Source organism: Thunnus maccoyii, chromosome 4 (assembly GCF_910596095.1).
Source record: "Thunnus maccoyii chromosome 4, fThuMac1.1, whole genome shotgun sequence".
Classification (NCBI taxonomy): Eukaryota; Metazoa; Chordata; class Actinopteri; order Scombriformes; family Scombridae; genus Thunnus; species Thunnus maccoyii.
This window is the reverse complement of record NC_056536.1, coordinates 18640061-18658352: the sequence shown is the minus strand read 5'-3', so window position 1 is coordinate 18658352 and position 18292 is coordinate 18640061. Positions and strand designations below refer to the sequence as shown.

The following is an 18292-nucleotide window of genomic DNA, read 5'->3' as shown; positions in this document are numbered from 1 at the left end:
AAACACCTGGTGACGCCTCAAACCGGCAAGGGCTCCTATTCTGCAGGCGTGAGATACTCAGATAATTATCCAGTCAGGAGAGGCAGTCGAGTTGGGTTTCAATGTCTTCAGGTTCAACGGTTTAAAATTTGGGGCTTTAGGTATAATTAAGGGCAGTGACATGGCATTGGGGCAAAATTGATTCTCAATACATGTGTTGCTATATTTGGGTTTCTTGGCTGAACGTTACTTAATGAGGTGCATCTTTGAAAAATAAAATAAAACAGTAAGTGGGGCCAGGTGTAAGAGACAGGGGTTAGAGGAGGGAAGAGAGCAAGTAGAGTGGAAGGGAGACAGTTTGCTGGATTAAAAGATTCCTCCTTCGGTGCTGAAGAGTGTCAGGATGTTTCTGAGGGACACTAGTTGGGTTATCAAGTACCAAGAGATCTAAGGCTTAGAATTAAACTGAGCGGAGAGGTTCTGCCACTTAGAAACATCAAGAGTTCCAGTATACATGCTCCCTTCCTCCGGTGACACCCCTGTTCCTACAGCTGAGCACAACTGGATCCCTAACACACATACAGGTATCCTTAAGTCAGCTTACTGGGGCTATGTACACTCAGGCACAGGTTTACACAAACCACAGGCCTAAAAAAAATGATTGATCCAATACAGCTGACCTGGATCAACCCACCCACCCCGAAATTCCCACCTCAACTCTTCAATTAGAACATCCACCTCCCCACCCCCCCATCCCTCAACCCCCACCCTCCTGTGGGTGGGTTCAGTGTGGAGCTCAGCGGATGGTGTATCTGACATAGGGCACTTCCACGTCTTCGTCTGACAGGTCGTTACAGCATAGCTCAAACACCAGGGCTTTCACGTGCTTGCCCAGCTTCTTTTTAGACACTTTAGTCACAATCTCTGTCATCCTATGGGACACACAGAAGAGGAATACCATTATGGCGATGAATAAAACAGTCATTCAAACTTTACATGCCTCAGGCTAGAGAAGTAGTCGTGTGCATGTGAACGCTGTACTCACGGCAGGTCCAGTCTCTCTTTGAGTTTGGCAGCAGGCATGAAGAAGGAATAGAGCATGGACACTCCCTGAGAAAGCATGGTGATCTCCAACTTATGCTCATTCTAACCAAAAAAAAAAAAAAAACTGGGTCAGTTATTGGGCGTATGGAACCACATGGTGACAAACTGAAAACAGGAGATGAGGAGAACTTACTTTAAAGTAGTCCAGGAACTGTCGGAGTGTCATCTCCTCCCCATTGGGCTGCATCCCTGTGACCTCAAAGCGATCCCACAACGTCCATTCAATTTCATAGTACTGCAAAAATAATTTTGGGATAATGAGATGCTAATGTCAGCCACACAGAAAGACATGATACATTTCCATCAAACATTTACTAAAAGTCATAAAACACTATAAAATTATATTTTTCTCCTCAGCACACACTGATTGCATCAGCGTGAGAAGTTGAGCTGAACTCATTTGCACCCAGGCGGACGCACTGCATCTGCCTGGTGCATCAGTATTAGCATGGCTGGATCATCATTGGAGCTTAAAACGTCTGATGACTACATTTGTGTTGCCTTTTACAGAGGACACTTGAAACACATTGGGAGTATTAATAGCAAAACATTTTTTCCTGCAGTGGGGATACATCAGATGTCCGATACAAGCAGTGACGGAAATGTGCAGCTGCCTACCTTGTGTCTGGGAGCGGCGATGGGCTCAGAGAAGGCAAAGAAAGGCAGGGCCAAGTTCATGAAGCCGTTCTTGTATGACTCCAGTTTTTTGTGTCCTTGGACAATCTTGATGAGCTCCAGGCAAACCAGACCCACCACTGCAGCTGTGGTGGTGGCGATGGCAGGGATGATTTTGCCAGCTATCAGTTTGCTCTGGAGTGGATGGTGACGAATGCCAGAATAATGAAAAAAGAAAGAATGAAAAAAAAAAAAAGGGTTCATTGTTATTTGAAAGAGTTAGATTTGCAGCAAAAGAACACAACATTGGGAAAAAATGGTTGTTTAACATATTTTTCTTCATGGCTTGATAGAGTTCTTGTCATTTTAGTTTTAACAGATAAAACTTATTGGGTTTGAAATAGTTTTTTCACAATGTCAGATTTACTCATAAGCAGTGGGTACTACTGTCACAGAGACATATCCTCCATTATAAGAATAACAGGAAAATTCTAAATTTCTGGGCAGCATCTAGAGCATAGGCCATGAAGGATCAGGAGTTGGTAGGTTATTATTTCCCCCACAGGCAATGCCAGGTCTTAAACATGTGTTTCCCCACCTTGTGCCTGTCAGTAGGGGGAATGTCATAGTTCTCTGCTCTCAGATTGGATGCTGCCACAATGAAGTCCATGTGGAAGTTGGTGTCATCATCCTGTTAAACAAAAAGCCCACCACAGTCACACAAACAAGAATACAATCAGTGGAGGATGAAGACCATCATTATACTCAAGGCGATTGGAGAAACGTAGACATGGAAGGAGAGATGTGTACCTTCTCAAAGTCAATGGCGCAGAGTTTGAACTGGGAGGTCTCAGGAGAAGGCAGCTGGACCTTCAGCTCTTCCAATCTGGAGTCATCTAAATACAAACAGATCAGAGGTTCCATAAATCTCACGGCATCCATAATGACCCCCGTACCACGACTTTAATGTATAAGCTATTACAAACAATGAATAATTCATATGCATGCAAGACATTAGCTAAGAATATAACCTCTCCAAAAACAGATTTGCATCTTACCAACAGAGGAATTGCTATTCTGCAGCTCCTGATCAGAGACATGGATTTTGACCCCTGAACGTGGGGTAAAGGGTGGCACCTTGATCTCCTGCAAGAGCTTGACCACACCTGCACGATCAGTGCTGCCTGGCAAGCCGTATGTCTGGGCAAACAGGTTGGCTCCTGCCATTATATAGTCCATGTGCAGGTCCTACAAAAGAGAGGAGTTCTGTTATTATCATGAGACTGGATAGACTAGTTCAGAGCAAATAATGCTTTAAGCAGGCGTAAATAAACGCATAATGAATGCATACTTACATTGCTAGTACTGAATTCTAGGGGGTGAGGACATCTCTTTGGGCCAGACCAGAAGGGGGCACCAGAGCTAGTGAGCTGAAAGACACAGATCATAAATTAATACTTAAGCACTAAAATAGAAAAAAAAAAAAAACATAAAAAGCTAGGGTTGGGTAATGGATATTTTACAATAATGGCCAAATAACATTTCCCATTACTTATGGATTACATTTTAAAAAGATATTTTTAAGGACTGCATGCCTTTATTAAACCAATAATACATGACAGGAAGTGAGGGGAAAGAAAAACAACACGCAACTGAAGTTTCCAGCCTCAAACCGAGCACATTGTGGTTCATGATCTGCACCTCCTCCTTATGCATAATATTTGAAGCATCTTAAACCATAACTGAGCTCTGAGTCATCAAAAACGGAAGCATGAGTTTCTGTTCATACCATAAATCTTTCCTCCATACTTGCATTTTCAGAAGAACAGTAGCCAATCAGATTGGCAAAAGGCAGGAAAACAACCATCAGTCTATCGCAGGCATACAGCCTTGTTAATTCTACAGTGTTGTATTATTCACAACACCGGTTATTCTGAAAGTGTACACATGTTGTACAATGTGTGCAGTGGGCCAGGAGATTATAAAATGATGCTATGAATGTGAACTCAATTCTTTGAGGAATGAACATCAGATTCATACAGCAACAGTGACGAGAGTCCTACATCCAATCTCCTTTCTACTTATTTCATTATTATATACTTAGAGGAGCGCAAGAGCAATACTTTGCAATATGGTTAGGGATTTTTTGTTAACAATACAATCAAGATTTTGATTCCAAAACAGCTGTGATATTCAGAATGCAGTGAGCTCAATGTGTACCTGATCTGGGGGGAAGTTGTGCAGGAGCTGGCGAATGTTGTTGCTGTATTGGCACTGCCAGTGGTTGCGTGCCCAGGCTACACAGTCGGCCCAGCTGTGGGGGCAGTCTGTGACGAGACTCTTGTAAACAGCCTCCAGCACCTCCACGGGCTGAGCTCCGGGAAGTTTCAGAGTACGCTCCATGAACTTAGGATCTCTGCCAGGACAATCCAATAAAGGACAACAATCAAAAAACTAGATGCGAGCATGCGAAGAGCTGCAGAGAGCAGTTTTGAACATCTGTTGCTGTTCACCAGAGTTAGCAGGATTAGTTTAAGAATTGTTTTAAATGTGGGATTTTGTTTCTTTAAATATTTGTAGGCAGTATCACTGGTTCCAATTGTGAATATCAAAAGAAATTTCTTATTAATGTAATCTGAACAATTTTTCATGATGAATAGAGCAAAAGATATATACGGGTGACTACAGTAATGCCAGGGAAGTCTACTCACGAGAGGTACTGCATGGCGTTCTCTGGTGGCTGTTTGAAAAGTCCCTCAAACTCATCACGGGCCCACTGAATAGAGGAGAATATAGAAAACAAAATAAATACATTCAATTCAGTAAGTCAGAAGTACAGTATGTGTGTAAAACTTTTATTAAGAGTGAGGTAGTGGCATTGTCTAGGGCTGTGCAATAAAATCATCTATGTCTCCATTTAATCACAATTCTCAGAGACATTGTAGTCTTCAGTTCTCATGTTTGAATGAATGATTAAATACAGTTATGGCATGAGATCTTGGGTCAAGTAAATTAACAAAAAGATATGTGACAGAATGCTATGACCATGAGTTTGTGATTGTGTGATTTTGACTTTGTAAACATCATAAAATCAATCTTAAGAGCAGCTTTGTGCGTTTGTATCTACTGACCTGCAGTGTGTGTTCAATGGCATTTGGGAAGTTCTTGAGGGTACAGATGGGGATGGACTTCTCAGGTGGGTCTTGGCTGGAGCTGTAGGACTCTGTGAGGAAGGGGATCACGACCTGGACATTGCCTTTGGTACCAAGAGTACCAGATTCCAGTAGGGGTTTACGGTAGTACACACACCTCCGATCCATGTACATACCTGTACAAAAGGCACACACAAGGAAGAGCTTAAATACAGGAGGTACAGAGAAGAAGATGTTTTAAAAACTTAAAAATTTCTGCTTTACTTACGTGCATCAACATTGTCCAGTGCATTGGCCACTCCATCAAGGCTTTCAAAGAAGTCATCGTCGTAGATCCTCTCTGTGTCAGGGCCGACCCTGTTCTGGTGACCTGTGATCCTGATGGATGGGTTCATCTGCTTCACTGCTGCAGCAGCTGTGTCACTCTTCATTTTCTGTTACCACACATACATACCAATGATATTAATTTAGTTAAACTGAACAAAGAACACATAAAATTTAAAGAAGGAGAAAACTTATATAAAAAAAGCTGTGGCCCTGTATGATGGTAAATAGGACATTTAAACAATTATGGCCTAATGCACATCTGTCTGCTGTGGGTTCTTCGTAAGGCTGTGACGATAACCGTGGTCATGTGACGCCTACCACGGGGTTGAGCTTATTACTGTCAACACCACAAATTTTCTTTAAACGCCAAACACAACAGGATGGAGATACGTGGGAAAATCTGAGTTGCCTCTGCTTGCTCTGGGCACCAGGTTGCAAGGTCTAGAAATCGCCCCACAAGAACGACTGCCTAGGGGACGCCAAAAGTGGTGCCTGAGAAAGCGGAAGCACGGCAAGCAAGCTGGCATCCAAGCTAGACTAAAGGCTAACCCCAGTTGACCAGCTCTCCTGTCAATCTTCCTCGCCAACGTCGCCCCATCAACAATAAACTAGACTTGGGAGAGAAAAAACAAACTGCTGTGCTCTCATCTTTGCAGAGATGTGGTGGCATGAGAGTATCTCCGACTCTGCTATCCAGCTAGCCGGGCTAACTGCTCTCCACTCAGACAGGATTGCTTCATTGTCCGGTAACACCTGAGGCGGTGACCTGTGTGTTTAAATTAACAGACAAGTGTACGAACGTGGCGATCATCTGCACACTGGTCAGCATTAACGGAGGTTCTAGCATTCAGATGTAGACCTTTTATCAATTAAAACCTATTTTTGGACTGTAAAGTCCAAGAAAGACTAAAAAAAAAAAAGAAGAAATGTTAATGGGGGGGGGGGACCTATCAGCAGGGATGTTTTTTCACCGCAGTAAGAAAAAAAATCCATACCGTCACAGCCCTAGTTCTTCAATGCACAATTTTTTTTGGAAACAATGTTGCCCTTGAATAAGCTGAGCGAACAATGTCATGTTCCAATATTTAGACAGTTACATCAATAAAAGTGTTCCAATAGCTCTACTTTGAATTCTGAGATACTGAGAATAAAACGCAGTGACCTTTCAAAGTATTTATTGATTTGCAGTTTTTAATCCTGAGTCACTTATTGTATTTTTTTTTTTTTAATCACAGTGTTCATGAGATGTGTGATGTGTAGTACTGTTGTGTGTCCAAGGCAAGTTTCCCTCTAGGACAATAAAGTCTCATCTTTATTTAGCAAACCTAGAAATAATACTCTGATGAAAGATGACCAACAATGACTCAAAGCATTCCGTCTCCTCCATGTAATGTTGCACCATGACATCATCTATTAGCAGCAGCTACATTAAGTGCACTCAGTTTACAATGCAGGAAATCCATAAGCAGCGCTGCTCGGAAATATCAAAGTCAATCAATAAATGGTGAACTTATGTGCACTAGCTGCTTCTTATCCACCAGATGAGCACAATAATATATATAATACTGTGGTAATACTGACCGTGACATCTGATGGTCTGAAGAGGAACTGTCTGTTGAGGTTGGACTTCTCTATGGTATCCATGTCTGTCACAATGACCTCACCCTCCCCGCAAGCCAGTCCAATCATGGCAAAATTTTTCATGAGCTCACAGCCAATGGCACCGGCTCCAACCTGGCACAGTCAAAGGACAAACAAGTTAAGTCATCCTAGCTCTACTGTATGATCCATTTTAAGAAACCATTTAATACCATCTGTTTACAGTACTCTGAAGAGAAATCCATGTATTCTACCATAGTGACAGATGGTGCCTGCAGTATACCAGGTCAAAAATGTTGTAATGTGGCAATGTCAGAGATTGTCAGAGAGAGTTCCATTGCTAAAGGATATGGCTGGAAATATTCTGTTTGCTATTGTCAACAAATCCCACAAATAGACAAAAAACAACATTGTTATTCTGCCTGTTATGTACTTTTCCACTTCCCCTGTCTGTGTGACTCTCTGCCCCAAGACCATTCATTCCCACTGAAGTCATAATTAACAAAAACAAAAGTAGGTCAGATATTATAGTTTCATTCTTAAAAAAGCCCTAATAATTTTATTAAAAGATGGGTTCTGTAGTTTCTAGCCAACATTACTCTTTACAGATGTAAATAGTGCATTTGTAAGGGACTATTTTCAGCCATGGATTTGATGCTTTGGTCCATATTTATAGCACCAGGACAGTGAATGTGGAATCAACTCAAAATAAACTACAGGGCCCATGTTCATGGTAATAAATTAGGGCTGCAGCTAATGACTTTTCATTATTGAGGAATCCGTTGATTATTTTCTCCATTAGTCGTTCAGTCTGAAAAAATGGTGATCATCACTTCCCAAAGCCCAAAGCACAACCTTAAAATGTCTTGTTTTGTCCCATCCAACAGTCCATAACCCAAAGATATTCAGTTTGCTATCATAGAGGACTGAAGAAACCAGGAAATATTCACATTTGAGAAACTGGAACAAGAGAATTTGAATTTCTTTTAAAAAAAGAAAAAAAAAGAAAAAAGGAGACAAACGATTAATCAATTATCAAAATAGTCAGGGACTAATCTTCTGTTGGTCAGCTACGCCATTAATCAACTAATTGTTGCAGCTCTATAATAAATGAACATGTCACCCAGTGCAATGATGTGGCTCCCTGATATGGTTTTAATGATTTTTAGACACAAATGGAGGTTTATTGCACAGAGAAACATCAACTATGCCGACAATACTTGTTGGTAGGATCGTTTATCACAGGATTATTACTGGTTTTGGTCCTTTAGGGATTTGTTGACAAGAGAAAAATATCACCAGACTCGTCCTTTAAATCTCCCTCAGCAACAGCGTGCCAGAGGACGTGTTGGAAAGTTTTTCATTGGCCGACTCACCAGGAAGTAGCGCTGTTTGGCAAGCATATCCTGCAGTTTGGTGCCAAACACTGCAATCTGCCCATCGTATCGACTGTTCCTCTGGGAGAAAAAGATGAGACAAAAACAGGTTTAACACCATCATTTGTCACCATCATGCGCCTTCAGTATTAGAGTGTGTGTGTGTGTGACTTGCTCTGAACACCTACAGGGGCACACTCTTCTTCTGTGAGAGTGACTCCATCCTCTTCAGCCAGGCACTCCAAGGCATCAAAGTACAGCCACTGCATTATGGGCATAAATTTTCCTGTGCATGCCTAAAAAAATACAAAGAGCATGTAAAGATTTTTGAAAAGCATTTATGAAAGACAAATAGATTGATCTAAACAAGTTAGAGCAGTGCATCATGTCCAAACATGTTGAACCACAGGGAGGAAAAACACCACTTCACACAACACTGAACCCGTTTCTTTGACTTAACAGCAGTTTATGACTGAAAACATGATCTAAAAAAATAAAAAAATACAGAACACAGGTAAATAGTGTAAGACTGGCCTATCTGCTTCAATTGGCTTACAGCTCCCCACTGACCTTCATTACTTCTTGTGCAGCCAGACCTCCAATGAAGGCATTGACAGGGGCCAGGTCACCAGCAGCAAGGTATGACAGCTTTTTAATAAGAGCTTCATCCAACTGCTCCACTTTAGCTGCTCCTGTCTGGGCAGAGTTCACCTCCTTGGCCAATGTCAACAGCTCCTCACCATCAGCCTGAAAGACAGACCTCAGCATGTTATGAAATGTTACAAAATACTAAACAAAGCTAACCGACTTGTACTAAATGATTTTATGTTTTGTTACGCTGTGCTGCACAAATATTCATGCACAGTGATTTTAGTTTCTGCATATCATGATAGAGGTTATTTAAATTCAGAAGAAAACAGACTGAAAACAGTAGTTACTTACACCAAGTTTCCCCAATATGACTAATATTTCTAATAAGTCAAATGGCCATCATCACACAGAGCAAAGAGTTGGGTTCAATCCATATTCATTAAATTTAATCAAAGTAACTTCCAGCCACTGTAGTATTCCCACCAACACGAGTGAGGTTTACCTGGCTCCAAGGTGCAGGAAGGTGGTTGTGTTTCTTCTGGAAGGCGTGGATAGCCTGGAAGCCCACATGCAGCTGTCCTGGACGCTCGAACTTGGCAAAGTCTGTCATCATGAACTCTGGCTCAGCCATGGAGGAAGAGAGGGATTTCTGCACAGCAAGACATGCATGCATGATAGTAAGTTTGGACTCAGCAGAAATTTTTCCACTAGTGACAGCAACAGCAAATAATGTGGCAAAAGCACTGTGATGAGATTAGAAACAGTTGTTTTGCTGATCAGAGGCAAAAAAGAAAAAAATATCAGAAAATTAGGGTCATAATCCAAGAGGTCTATAATCAGTCCCTCCAGGAAATTGCGCTTTTGTAATCACAGTAATTTTCACAAATTCAAGAAATCTGTGCGATATTCGTGAGAGCTTGCAATTTCGCTGAATTACCGCAACCTTTTCCACATGAAAATCACCAAATCAACAGGCCGCTTGTGAATTGGACTAATTGTCGCATTTCGTGTCGAGGTAACTTGCATCATAGCAGAGTGCATTCAGGAAGGATTCAGGCACGCATTCAGATGGAAGATTGACAAATCTCACCTGCCAACAAAAAATTACTGCCATTGACCGTGCAAAACTATTCCCAAGTGTTTTGCATGTCAGTGGAGGGAAATGGTTTTGTATTCGTTACATTGTGGTAGAGTACGAGCGGAAATCCTCACTGGACGGTCACTTTTCTACTGTGACTGAAGTGGCTGCATCGAGGCCTGTGACTGACTATATTTTTATGTTAATGGGTTTATTTTAATGGTATTATTGACCTACTTAATTTGGTGCTAATGTTGAGGTGAAAGTATTTAATAAAGGCTTATAAATGAAACTCGAGGACATTATTTTCTTTTTTATATAACTTTGAAACCATGGTTCTAATGTTCATTAAATAAAAAAAATTAGCATGGAAATATAGTTGTTTCTGTGATATGGAGTATGCTTTTCATAAGGAAATCATAACTTAAGACTCTTCATTGGAAAAAAAACTCAGCAAAATCCTGGAGGGACTGTACAATGGAAAAAAAAGTTGCATTTTGAGAAGTTTATTGCCATGTCATCATGCCATAATATGGTGTGGAAAATGGCAGCCACTTACGAAAGCGATCTTCTTGGGCATCTTGACCTGGGAGACAATTCCTCCTCTTACATAATCTGTGAAGCCAGCTGTGTCACAGATGCTGAAGGTGTATGGACCTGAACGGAGAGAGCATGTCGTGTCAATTTGTAACAGTCACAGGCAGACGAACCGAAACATGTCTTTCTGAAATGGAAATAGGCCTTACCTAGAACTTTGATTTCCACAGGCTGGCAGCCATTGAGCTCTGTCATACCCTGGACTTCTGTGAAAGTGACATAGTCTCCGCTCTCAAAGCCATGACGAGCCTCGTCCAGACATGTCACAACACCTGGATTGTCCTGAAGAAACCAAGAATGAACAGTTTTTTTGTTGTTTTTTTTAAAAATAAATTGACCTTATTTCAGAAAGGAGCAAGTGGTTTGAAAAACTTTCTGGGTTTGATGTCAGCACTAACCTTGGTGATCATGGAAATCATGGCACTCAGTGGCTGCTCTCCATTGGTGTCATGGACTATCATCTCCTCACCAAAGTCACAGAAAAGCTGGCTATAAAACAGAGTGTATGAACATAAATATTAGACAGTGTCAGACACACAAGTGGGTATACACTTCATGTAAACCTTAAACAAATGGTCAGGATCTTACCCGAACAGACCGCGTGTGTCTGCGATAATCAGCTTGATTCCCTTGCTGTGGCAGAACTCGCCCACATGCTGTTGCTCTTCCAGAGTGGAGTTAGTCAGCACGACCACCTATGTTGCAAAAAGTGAAAAATTAACACTTTTTAAACACTTTTTTCCTGAATGTTGACATGAATAGAGCACAAGCTTCTACTCAAGTTATACCTGGAACTTGGTCACGTAGTCTTCGGTCAGTGCTCCGGTGTAGGCTGTCACAGGAACGTAGTTGTTGAGTTCAGCCAAACGGTGCTGACTGACATCTGCCCTGTTCTTCCCCAGATCCTCCTCCCGAAGGTAAAACTGACCACATAAAAAATGTAAAATGTAAGGGAAGAAGTGATACCGAGTAAATCAAGCAATAACTGCCAATTCCAGGAAACTGGTGCCAAATATAATAAAGGAGAATAGAGAGCACATAAATCTGAAAGAGAAAAGAAATGTTTACAAGTGAAGACAACTTTACTTCTTTTTCTATCTTTTTCAGTTGGCTGACAAAATGTCAAACTTAAGCTCTGTCACCTACTACTCCACACAATGATTTAATGTGTGTTTCAATATAGTATTTACACTTGTACATACAGGTTTTTTCAAGGGCAGCAACTAACGATTTTAATTGATTAATCTGTCGATTATGTTCTCGATTAATCAATTAGTTGTTTGATCTTGAAAATGCCAGAAAATGGTAAACTATTTATCACTGTTTCCCAAAGCCCAAGACAACGTCCTCAAAATGTCTTGTTTCGTTTACAACCCACAGATATTCCGATTATTGTCATAGAAGACTAACGAAACCAGAAAATATTTGCATTTAAGAAGCTGGAATCAGAGAATTTTGACTTTTTTCCTTAAAAAAAAAACAACAACAACAAAAAAAACTCACACTGATTAACGACCTGGTGTCTGAGACATTATTTTTTCTATTACTGGTGCTACAACTCTCTTAATATATAAATATTTGTATAATTTCAATACTGTTAATTACAGGTAATTGATTTTTTTTCAGGACAACATGGGCTATTTTAAGGCATACTGCAGTGATATCACATGACAAATAAAAGTTAAAAGACCACAAAGTCACAAGAAAAAGTAAAACAGAATTTGAATTCACATTTCATCCATTTTCCACAAAAACAAACTATGTGCAATTGATTAACATGTTCACATTTATATCTCAAGGCCTTGGGTAAAAAACAAAATGAAGTCTCAAAAGAAAAACAGAACTATTTACATTTTTATCACAACTGTCCAGATTAGTGTCTGGGTGATTTTTTTTTTTTTTTTTTTTTTTTACAACAAACAACTGTTTGCTGTCTTCACATTTGTAGACCAATGCCTCAGATAAAAAACAAACAAACAAAAAAAAAACAAATAAAATCTCTATTCACAAAGTCTGGATTACTCTATCTTATCAAAACTGGCCATATCTGTTTCTTGGTGTGTGTGGTTTTTTGTTTAATGGAAAACAACATTTTTGCCTGATACATCCCTTCCACCAATCTGATCTTGTTGTTCCTCAATTTCTGTTTAGTAATAAAACATTTGCAAACACACATCTCACTATGTGCATGATTATGCTCATGCTCCAGTGGTGCGCACAGAGGAAGGATCATGTCTTTATGTAGCTCATTAAACTTCAGATGACTATCTTGACATTATTTACTCTCTAATGGTCGCTTCCGTGTTTCAGTGGATTTTCTAAATGCTCAGGACACAGCATAGATCTCTACAATCATGTTTGTAAATCGGCGATACCACATTTTGGAACCGACATTAGTTCAGCCCTTTGCGCACAGTCCCCACCCAATAACACAACTTGTGATTGGTTGCCAGCGACCAAAACAGGAAAGAGTTGTTTATACAGTTGATATTAGATAAGCACAAAAAACATCAAATTATCACTTTTGTGATTTCTCAGAAGTGTCCAAAATTAACATGATGGATTATGAAGGCCCTGGATAGATTATAAGAACAAGTGACTGCTCCTAATGGCTCAACAGTGCTCTACAGGGCAGTTAAGTCGCTACATACATCTGTTAGAGATATTCTAAAAATAGTAAGTAGAGTACTTTTATGTTGTATACAACATCGTTGACACCAGACGGTTAATCAATCATCAAAATAGTTGGTGATTAATTTAACAGTTGACAACTAATCGATTAACTGTTGCAGCTCTAGTTTTTTTTTCTCTCCAGTCTTTTGTTGTCCAATTTCACTTATTTTATACTTGAGAAGTTGTCTGACAACATACGTGCAGATCATTTAAAACAAATACATAATTGTTGTAAAACATACAAAATCTTGCTGTACAACCCCCGACCATGTCTGTACAGGAATGTGTCACTGTTTGGAAAACATGAAACTGACAGACAGGTTTATCCAGATGGAAAAGTTTTTGTAAAGCTCTTTTTTCCCAGGTGAACAAAATTTTGATTTAGTTTGGGAGGAAGAGCACATCAGAGAGGAGAAGACCCGTTTTGAAAGTGGTAGTTTAAAGGCCACTTTTTATAAAAGATGGATGACATGTCAAGTAAGTGACAGAAATATAAATAGGCTATTTAATTAAACTTGAATGAGAAAGGGACCCTGGGAAAAATGCCAGGGGCTGAAATAGAAATGTTTGAGGGCACATGGTTAAACTGAGACTGGATGATGAAGCAGCTGACATAAGGCTCTAATCATATACACTTCTGTAAATTCACACAAAGAGGTGTTTGCTGAGACTCCTGAATGAACACACCTGAGCAGTCTATTCACATTTTAATCTGCCTTGAATAGACACGTCTGAATTCAGGGTCACAGGCTGATAGACCAACACAATCCCTCACAGTAATAATGTCCTAAAACAGGCCTTAGCTCCACTGTGATTATGACCCAGGGAGAGGCCACCCACTGATAAATCTGGGTCAGCCCATGGCTAGTAAGGGAGGGGGTGGCTGCACTACTCTTTTTGGATGGCAACAATAAAACATGTATGACTCATAACAGATAGAGCCAGGCTGCACTTTGTAATCGGGTTCAAAGGCTATGTAAAACCAGACGAATCTCAAATTAAGTTGAATGACCAAGTGAACCACTGTCTAAATCACTGAAACAACAAAAAAAACTGTACTACTACAAAATGGGAATATCTGTGCATGCTTCCACACACCTGAGAGGAAAGGTCTCTCCATTCTGCAACTCCTTGGTCATGCACAGTGACACTTCTAACTCCTCCAAGGATGACATTCTTGGCAATCTCCACTCCAAGACCTCTCATACCAGAGATTAGGACATTGGAGTTCTGCATGCGCTTCATGGCGTCATGGCCCAACACATAACTAAAGAAGGAGAGAAAATACCATCAGCAACGAATATTGAAAATATTTCTTTGTTTTTTTTGATTAGGACAAAGATTATACAGAGAAAACACTTACAGTTGTCTGGAGTACAGGCCTTCATCGATCTCAGCATCATTGCCATTCTTAGCCATGCCCTAGAGAGACACAAAAGGGGTTGCAATCAATTTATGTAATTTTTTTTAAACCAAAATGTATATGTATGTATCAAGTGTATGTGCTTACGTTGGCAGGTGTGTGGGACAGATCAGTTCTGACAGAGTTAGAGGAGGAGCAGTGGGATCCCGTCTTCGTCTCTGTTCCTGACACGCGACGCTTCTTGGACAGCGGCGAGCTGGACATCTGTGCATCAACAAACACCATTAAGAACATTCACCAGTCATTCAAGGCAGAACAACAAGCTGTTCCTGGCACTTCACATTCCCTTTTTACAAAGTTTTTATTTATTTACAATGGATAAATGAAATAATTTGAGTTTGGCAGCTTTAACAATTAAATCAAACAGAGATGCAACTCAGTGTCCACACTTGTATTTCACAGGGGTTTTCAAAAAAACAAAAAAAACAAAAAAAAAAACAAAAAACAATAGACTCACACTCAGAACCAAATAAGTGAAAAATATAATTCACTGCCATGACTCCATTATGATGAGTATCCAAGTTAAATGCTACCCAATCATCTTCATGTTGGAGAGAAAGGATTTCTAGTCTAGGGAGCAGCTGGGCTGGCTGAAAGCCAAACACAAATCTGCTAGAAAACGAACTGAGCCTGGGAAGAGACATGAATAGCAGCATTATCAGTCCTTTTCATGCTCAGAGACAGCGCTGGCTTGTTTATGTAGTACTATTGTTTATTATACCGGTATTTAAGGACCCCCAACATCGTTTCAACAAAAAGAGCTGAATCATTAAAACTTCACTGCGGTAAAGTGAGCAACACCTCACCGTTGCTAGCAGGTGTGGACACAAGGACTGAACCGCTGAACTATCATCGGTATAAATATATAGAAACAGACACGCTTATTAGCGATAATAATCGGTTAAAAATAACACGCAGGCACACTGTGATTAAGGCAATAATCCAGACAAACCGAGTCACTTCGGGAAGTGAAACAGGCCGCAATATCTCGAACACATTCCCACCGCACGGCGAACAGGATCAGCGACAATTTCCGCATCCAATGCAGCTAAGTAACCAAAGTCAAACTTAAACATTTATATAAAAAAAACTTTCTACAACTTCTAATGATAAAAATGAATCCGGCCAAGTTTTACGCAAATACACCCAGCTAAAACAAAATGTACATTTTTTTTTAGCCTCACCTAAGCGGTCGCTGTTCGTCAAAAATGAAAATGAAGGCATCCGGCATGATACAGCAAAGCACTGAGCAACACGGTTAGTTAGTACTGTTACTGTAAACGTTACTTTATCTGCTAAACACAATATATGGTAACTAAAACCAATTTTCAAAACTTTCAAGGTTTAAGAAAAGGTGAAAATCAGCCACCACCACCAAGAGGAAACCGATTAAGTAGGCTGCGTGTCACTAATCAGTTAAGTGATTTGGCAGGAGCCGGAACATTAATAACTTAGAGGCAAGAAAACAGCAGCCTGCCAGCCTCTCCATTAGCAGCTCGGCCGAGGCCTGTATTGCCCCCAGTGCGGAACACAACTTTACAAGCTAGCAGCTGTAGCTATGTTGCAACCTGCTCGCAAAAGACAGCAACGGGTTTATTTTGACAGCTTGCTAACGCGGCTCCTCTGTCGATGTGGTTCAATGTTCCGGCACCTGACCCAAAAAAATCACCACCATCTAACTTTATCGCTCAGTATAATCAATTTCTGCAAATGAAAGACTAGCCATTACACTCGTGCTCCATTGATTTCCCTTTTCTTACCAATAATCCTTCTCGGGCCCTTCCCAATGCGAACCCGCTCCTCTCCAGCAGTGTCTAGATGTCAGTAATAACGATGATTTCGACGATTAGTACGAGGGGGAGAAACGCGATGCGGGATTTAATATAGTCTGCACTATATTGTCGAGTCACTATGTCGTTGTGCTGAGAGTCTCTCCTATGTAATTGCGTTGCTGGCTTTGCGACTGCAGACGGGAACAAAACCAAAATGGCAGATGGGGAGAAAGGGGCGGAGGAGCTGTGACGCATGGGCTGAAATATTCAACAGGAAAGGGTGGCTTTTGAGCACGCTGCTCAGCCAGGCCCTCAGCTCATTGGCTGCGAAGCCAAAGCCAACGCGCTTTCATCCCGCCCCCTGATGCCAGAAGATGCATGCCATGTATTACTGTACAATGAACTGCAAGACCTCCAGCTATCCATGCAAGAAACACACCGCTATTCTTCTAAAAAAAAATCGCTCACAAAGCAAGTCTGACACAAAGTGCAAGAAGAGTTCCAGCCAAGTATAAACTATTTGTGCTTTCTTAAAAGTAAAGACCCGTCACACATCAATAACTGCATCTTTGTGAAGCCGACTCGTCGTGGAACAAACGTTAGACTGCATACACAAAGCTCACACCAGAGGTGCCACAATGCATTATGAAAGGAAATAACACTTCTTAGGGTATGTAAGCGAATTGGATGTATTCTCACTGCAACACCAATTGGTGTATTGTGGTTTGAAGAGATAAACCTATTTCCTGAGTTGAGCAAAACACATCACTGATGATGTTTGATGGCGCTGCAACGATAAATGGAGCCAGGTAAAACATTAGGTAGGGCTACTTGCTAGCTGTAGTGATGCTGAGCGTCTGGGCCCTCAGTCACATTGAGGTTAGGGGTGAGCATTCCTTGCAGAGGAGGAGTATTGGGGGAGGGGGTGCCTGGTAAATGACAAAGGCCCAGGAAAAAGAGTGGGCCGCATATTCTCGGGTACACATGTCGAGGGGATCCCCATTCTCTTCTTCTTACTGCTACCTGATTACAAAAACACTATTTTTCACTATTCTATCAGAGTTGAAACGAATGTTAATCATTTATGTCACGTTAACAGGCTGCCTAACTTGGCATGCTAAGATGATTACGTTACTGTGGTAACATCGACTGCCGTGCTATTGAAACGTTAACCAAACAAAATACACCTATCAAGATGAAATATTGCCAGTAGGTTTCTAGCAAACGTTGCGTGATGCAAGTTAGCAAGTGGCTGCCTCTTAACGTTGCGCACATCTTGATGATTGTAGCAAACTAGCTTTCCAGTTACCGTTACTTATCACAGAACATTAATTAACACAGCAGTCTCGTGCACATCAAATGTGCAAATGCTAGTTTAACGTTAACAGTTGCGCTACAGTAGCTCTTTAGCAACGGTTAGCCGTGGTGGAGAGCTGAAATGGTTCAGATAGCCGACGGCAACTAACGTTAACGACTACCAATAACGCAGATCAAACGACTGCGTAGTTGTTAGCTTGTGTGTAGCTAGCTTTCGAGCTATCTAGCCACCCAACGACTTTTTCCCTTCTTGTGCCGCTGCGTTAGCTAACTAGCTACCATTAGCCAACTAGCTGGGGCTAACATGAACAAGACGAGAGCTTGTTACACAAGTGTGCAGAACTTACCACATCCGATAGTACTCGGCCTGATCTGTAGTATTAAAAATCGGCTTGTATTTAAGCAAAAAAAACCTAACAAACAACGTGAGAATTCAACTCTGCCGTTGGTGGCGACCTGAAAAGTGTGTCAGGGTGGCGGGCTGTGTGTGAGTTTTTCCGCTGGACGGCTGCCTGCCCGGCTGTTCCCAAACCGTTTCCCCTCACTCTATTTCAGTTGAAAGCAAAGCAAAGCAGCAACATGTGCACGTTACAGGCACAACCATCATTCCGGTCCAGGGGGGTCCCCCGAAAAGTTAATCAGATTGATATATCACGAGTAGCGTTTATTATTCACTCTTAGTTTTCAAC

The 18292-nt window shown here is 41.0% G+C and overlaps 1 protein-coding gene and 1 non-coding gene across 3 annotated transcripts; both read right to left on the bottom strand.

Annotated features, from left to right (window-relative positions):
* Positions 1-716: 716 nt before the first annotated feature.
* On the bottom strand, positions 717-18158 carry uba1 (ubiquitin-like modifier activating enzyme 1). Of its 2 annotated transcripts, none has more exons than XM_042408595.1 (26): positions 16275-16512; positions 14602-14718; positions 14455-14513; positions 14190-14358; positions 11207-11341; positions 11007-11113; positions 10817-10907; positions 10568-10700; positions 10381-10478; positions 9246-9392; positions 8723-8899; positions 8341-8448; positions 8153-8233; positions 6759-6911; positions 5119-5284; positions 4830-5026; positions 4410-4474; positions 3919-4114; positions 3054-3128; positions 2757-2946; positions 2509-2594; positions 2297-2389; positions 1702-1893; positions 1217-1318; positions 1025-1125; positions 717-911 (listed from the first exon to the last, which is right to left on the bottom strand). In XM_042408595.1, the coding sequence occupies exons 2-26, from the start codon at positions 14716-14718 to the stop codon at positions 776-778; spliced, it is 3174 nt and encodes a 1057-aa protein (XP_042264529.1). In that variant the 5' UTR covers positions 16275-16512; the 3' UTR covers positions 717-775. The 2 variants fall into 2 exon arrangements, with proteins under 2 accessions (XP_042264529.1, XP_042264528.1); XM_042408594.1 differs by lacking the exon at positions 16275-16512 and adding an exon at positions 17951-18158 and having other exon boundaries at positions 718-911.
* LOC121896541 lies at positions 1432-1552 on the bottom strand. Its single transcript, XR_006096037.1, has one exon. It is a non-coding gene; the product is annotated as a small nucleolar RNA U6-53/MBII-28 (small nucleolar RNA).
* Positions 18159-18292: the final 134 nt, after the last annotated feature.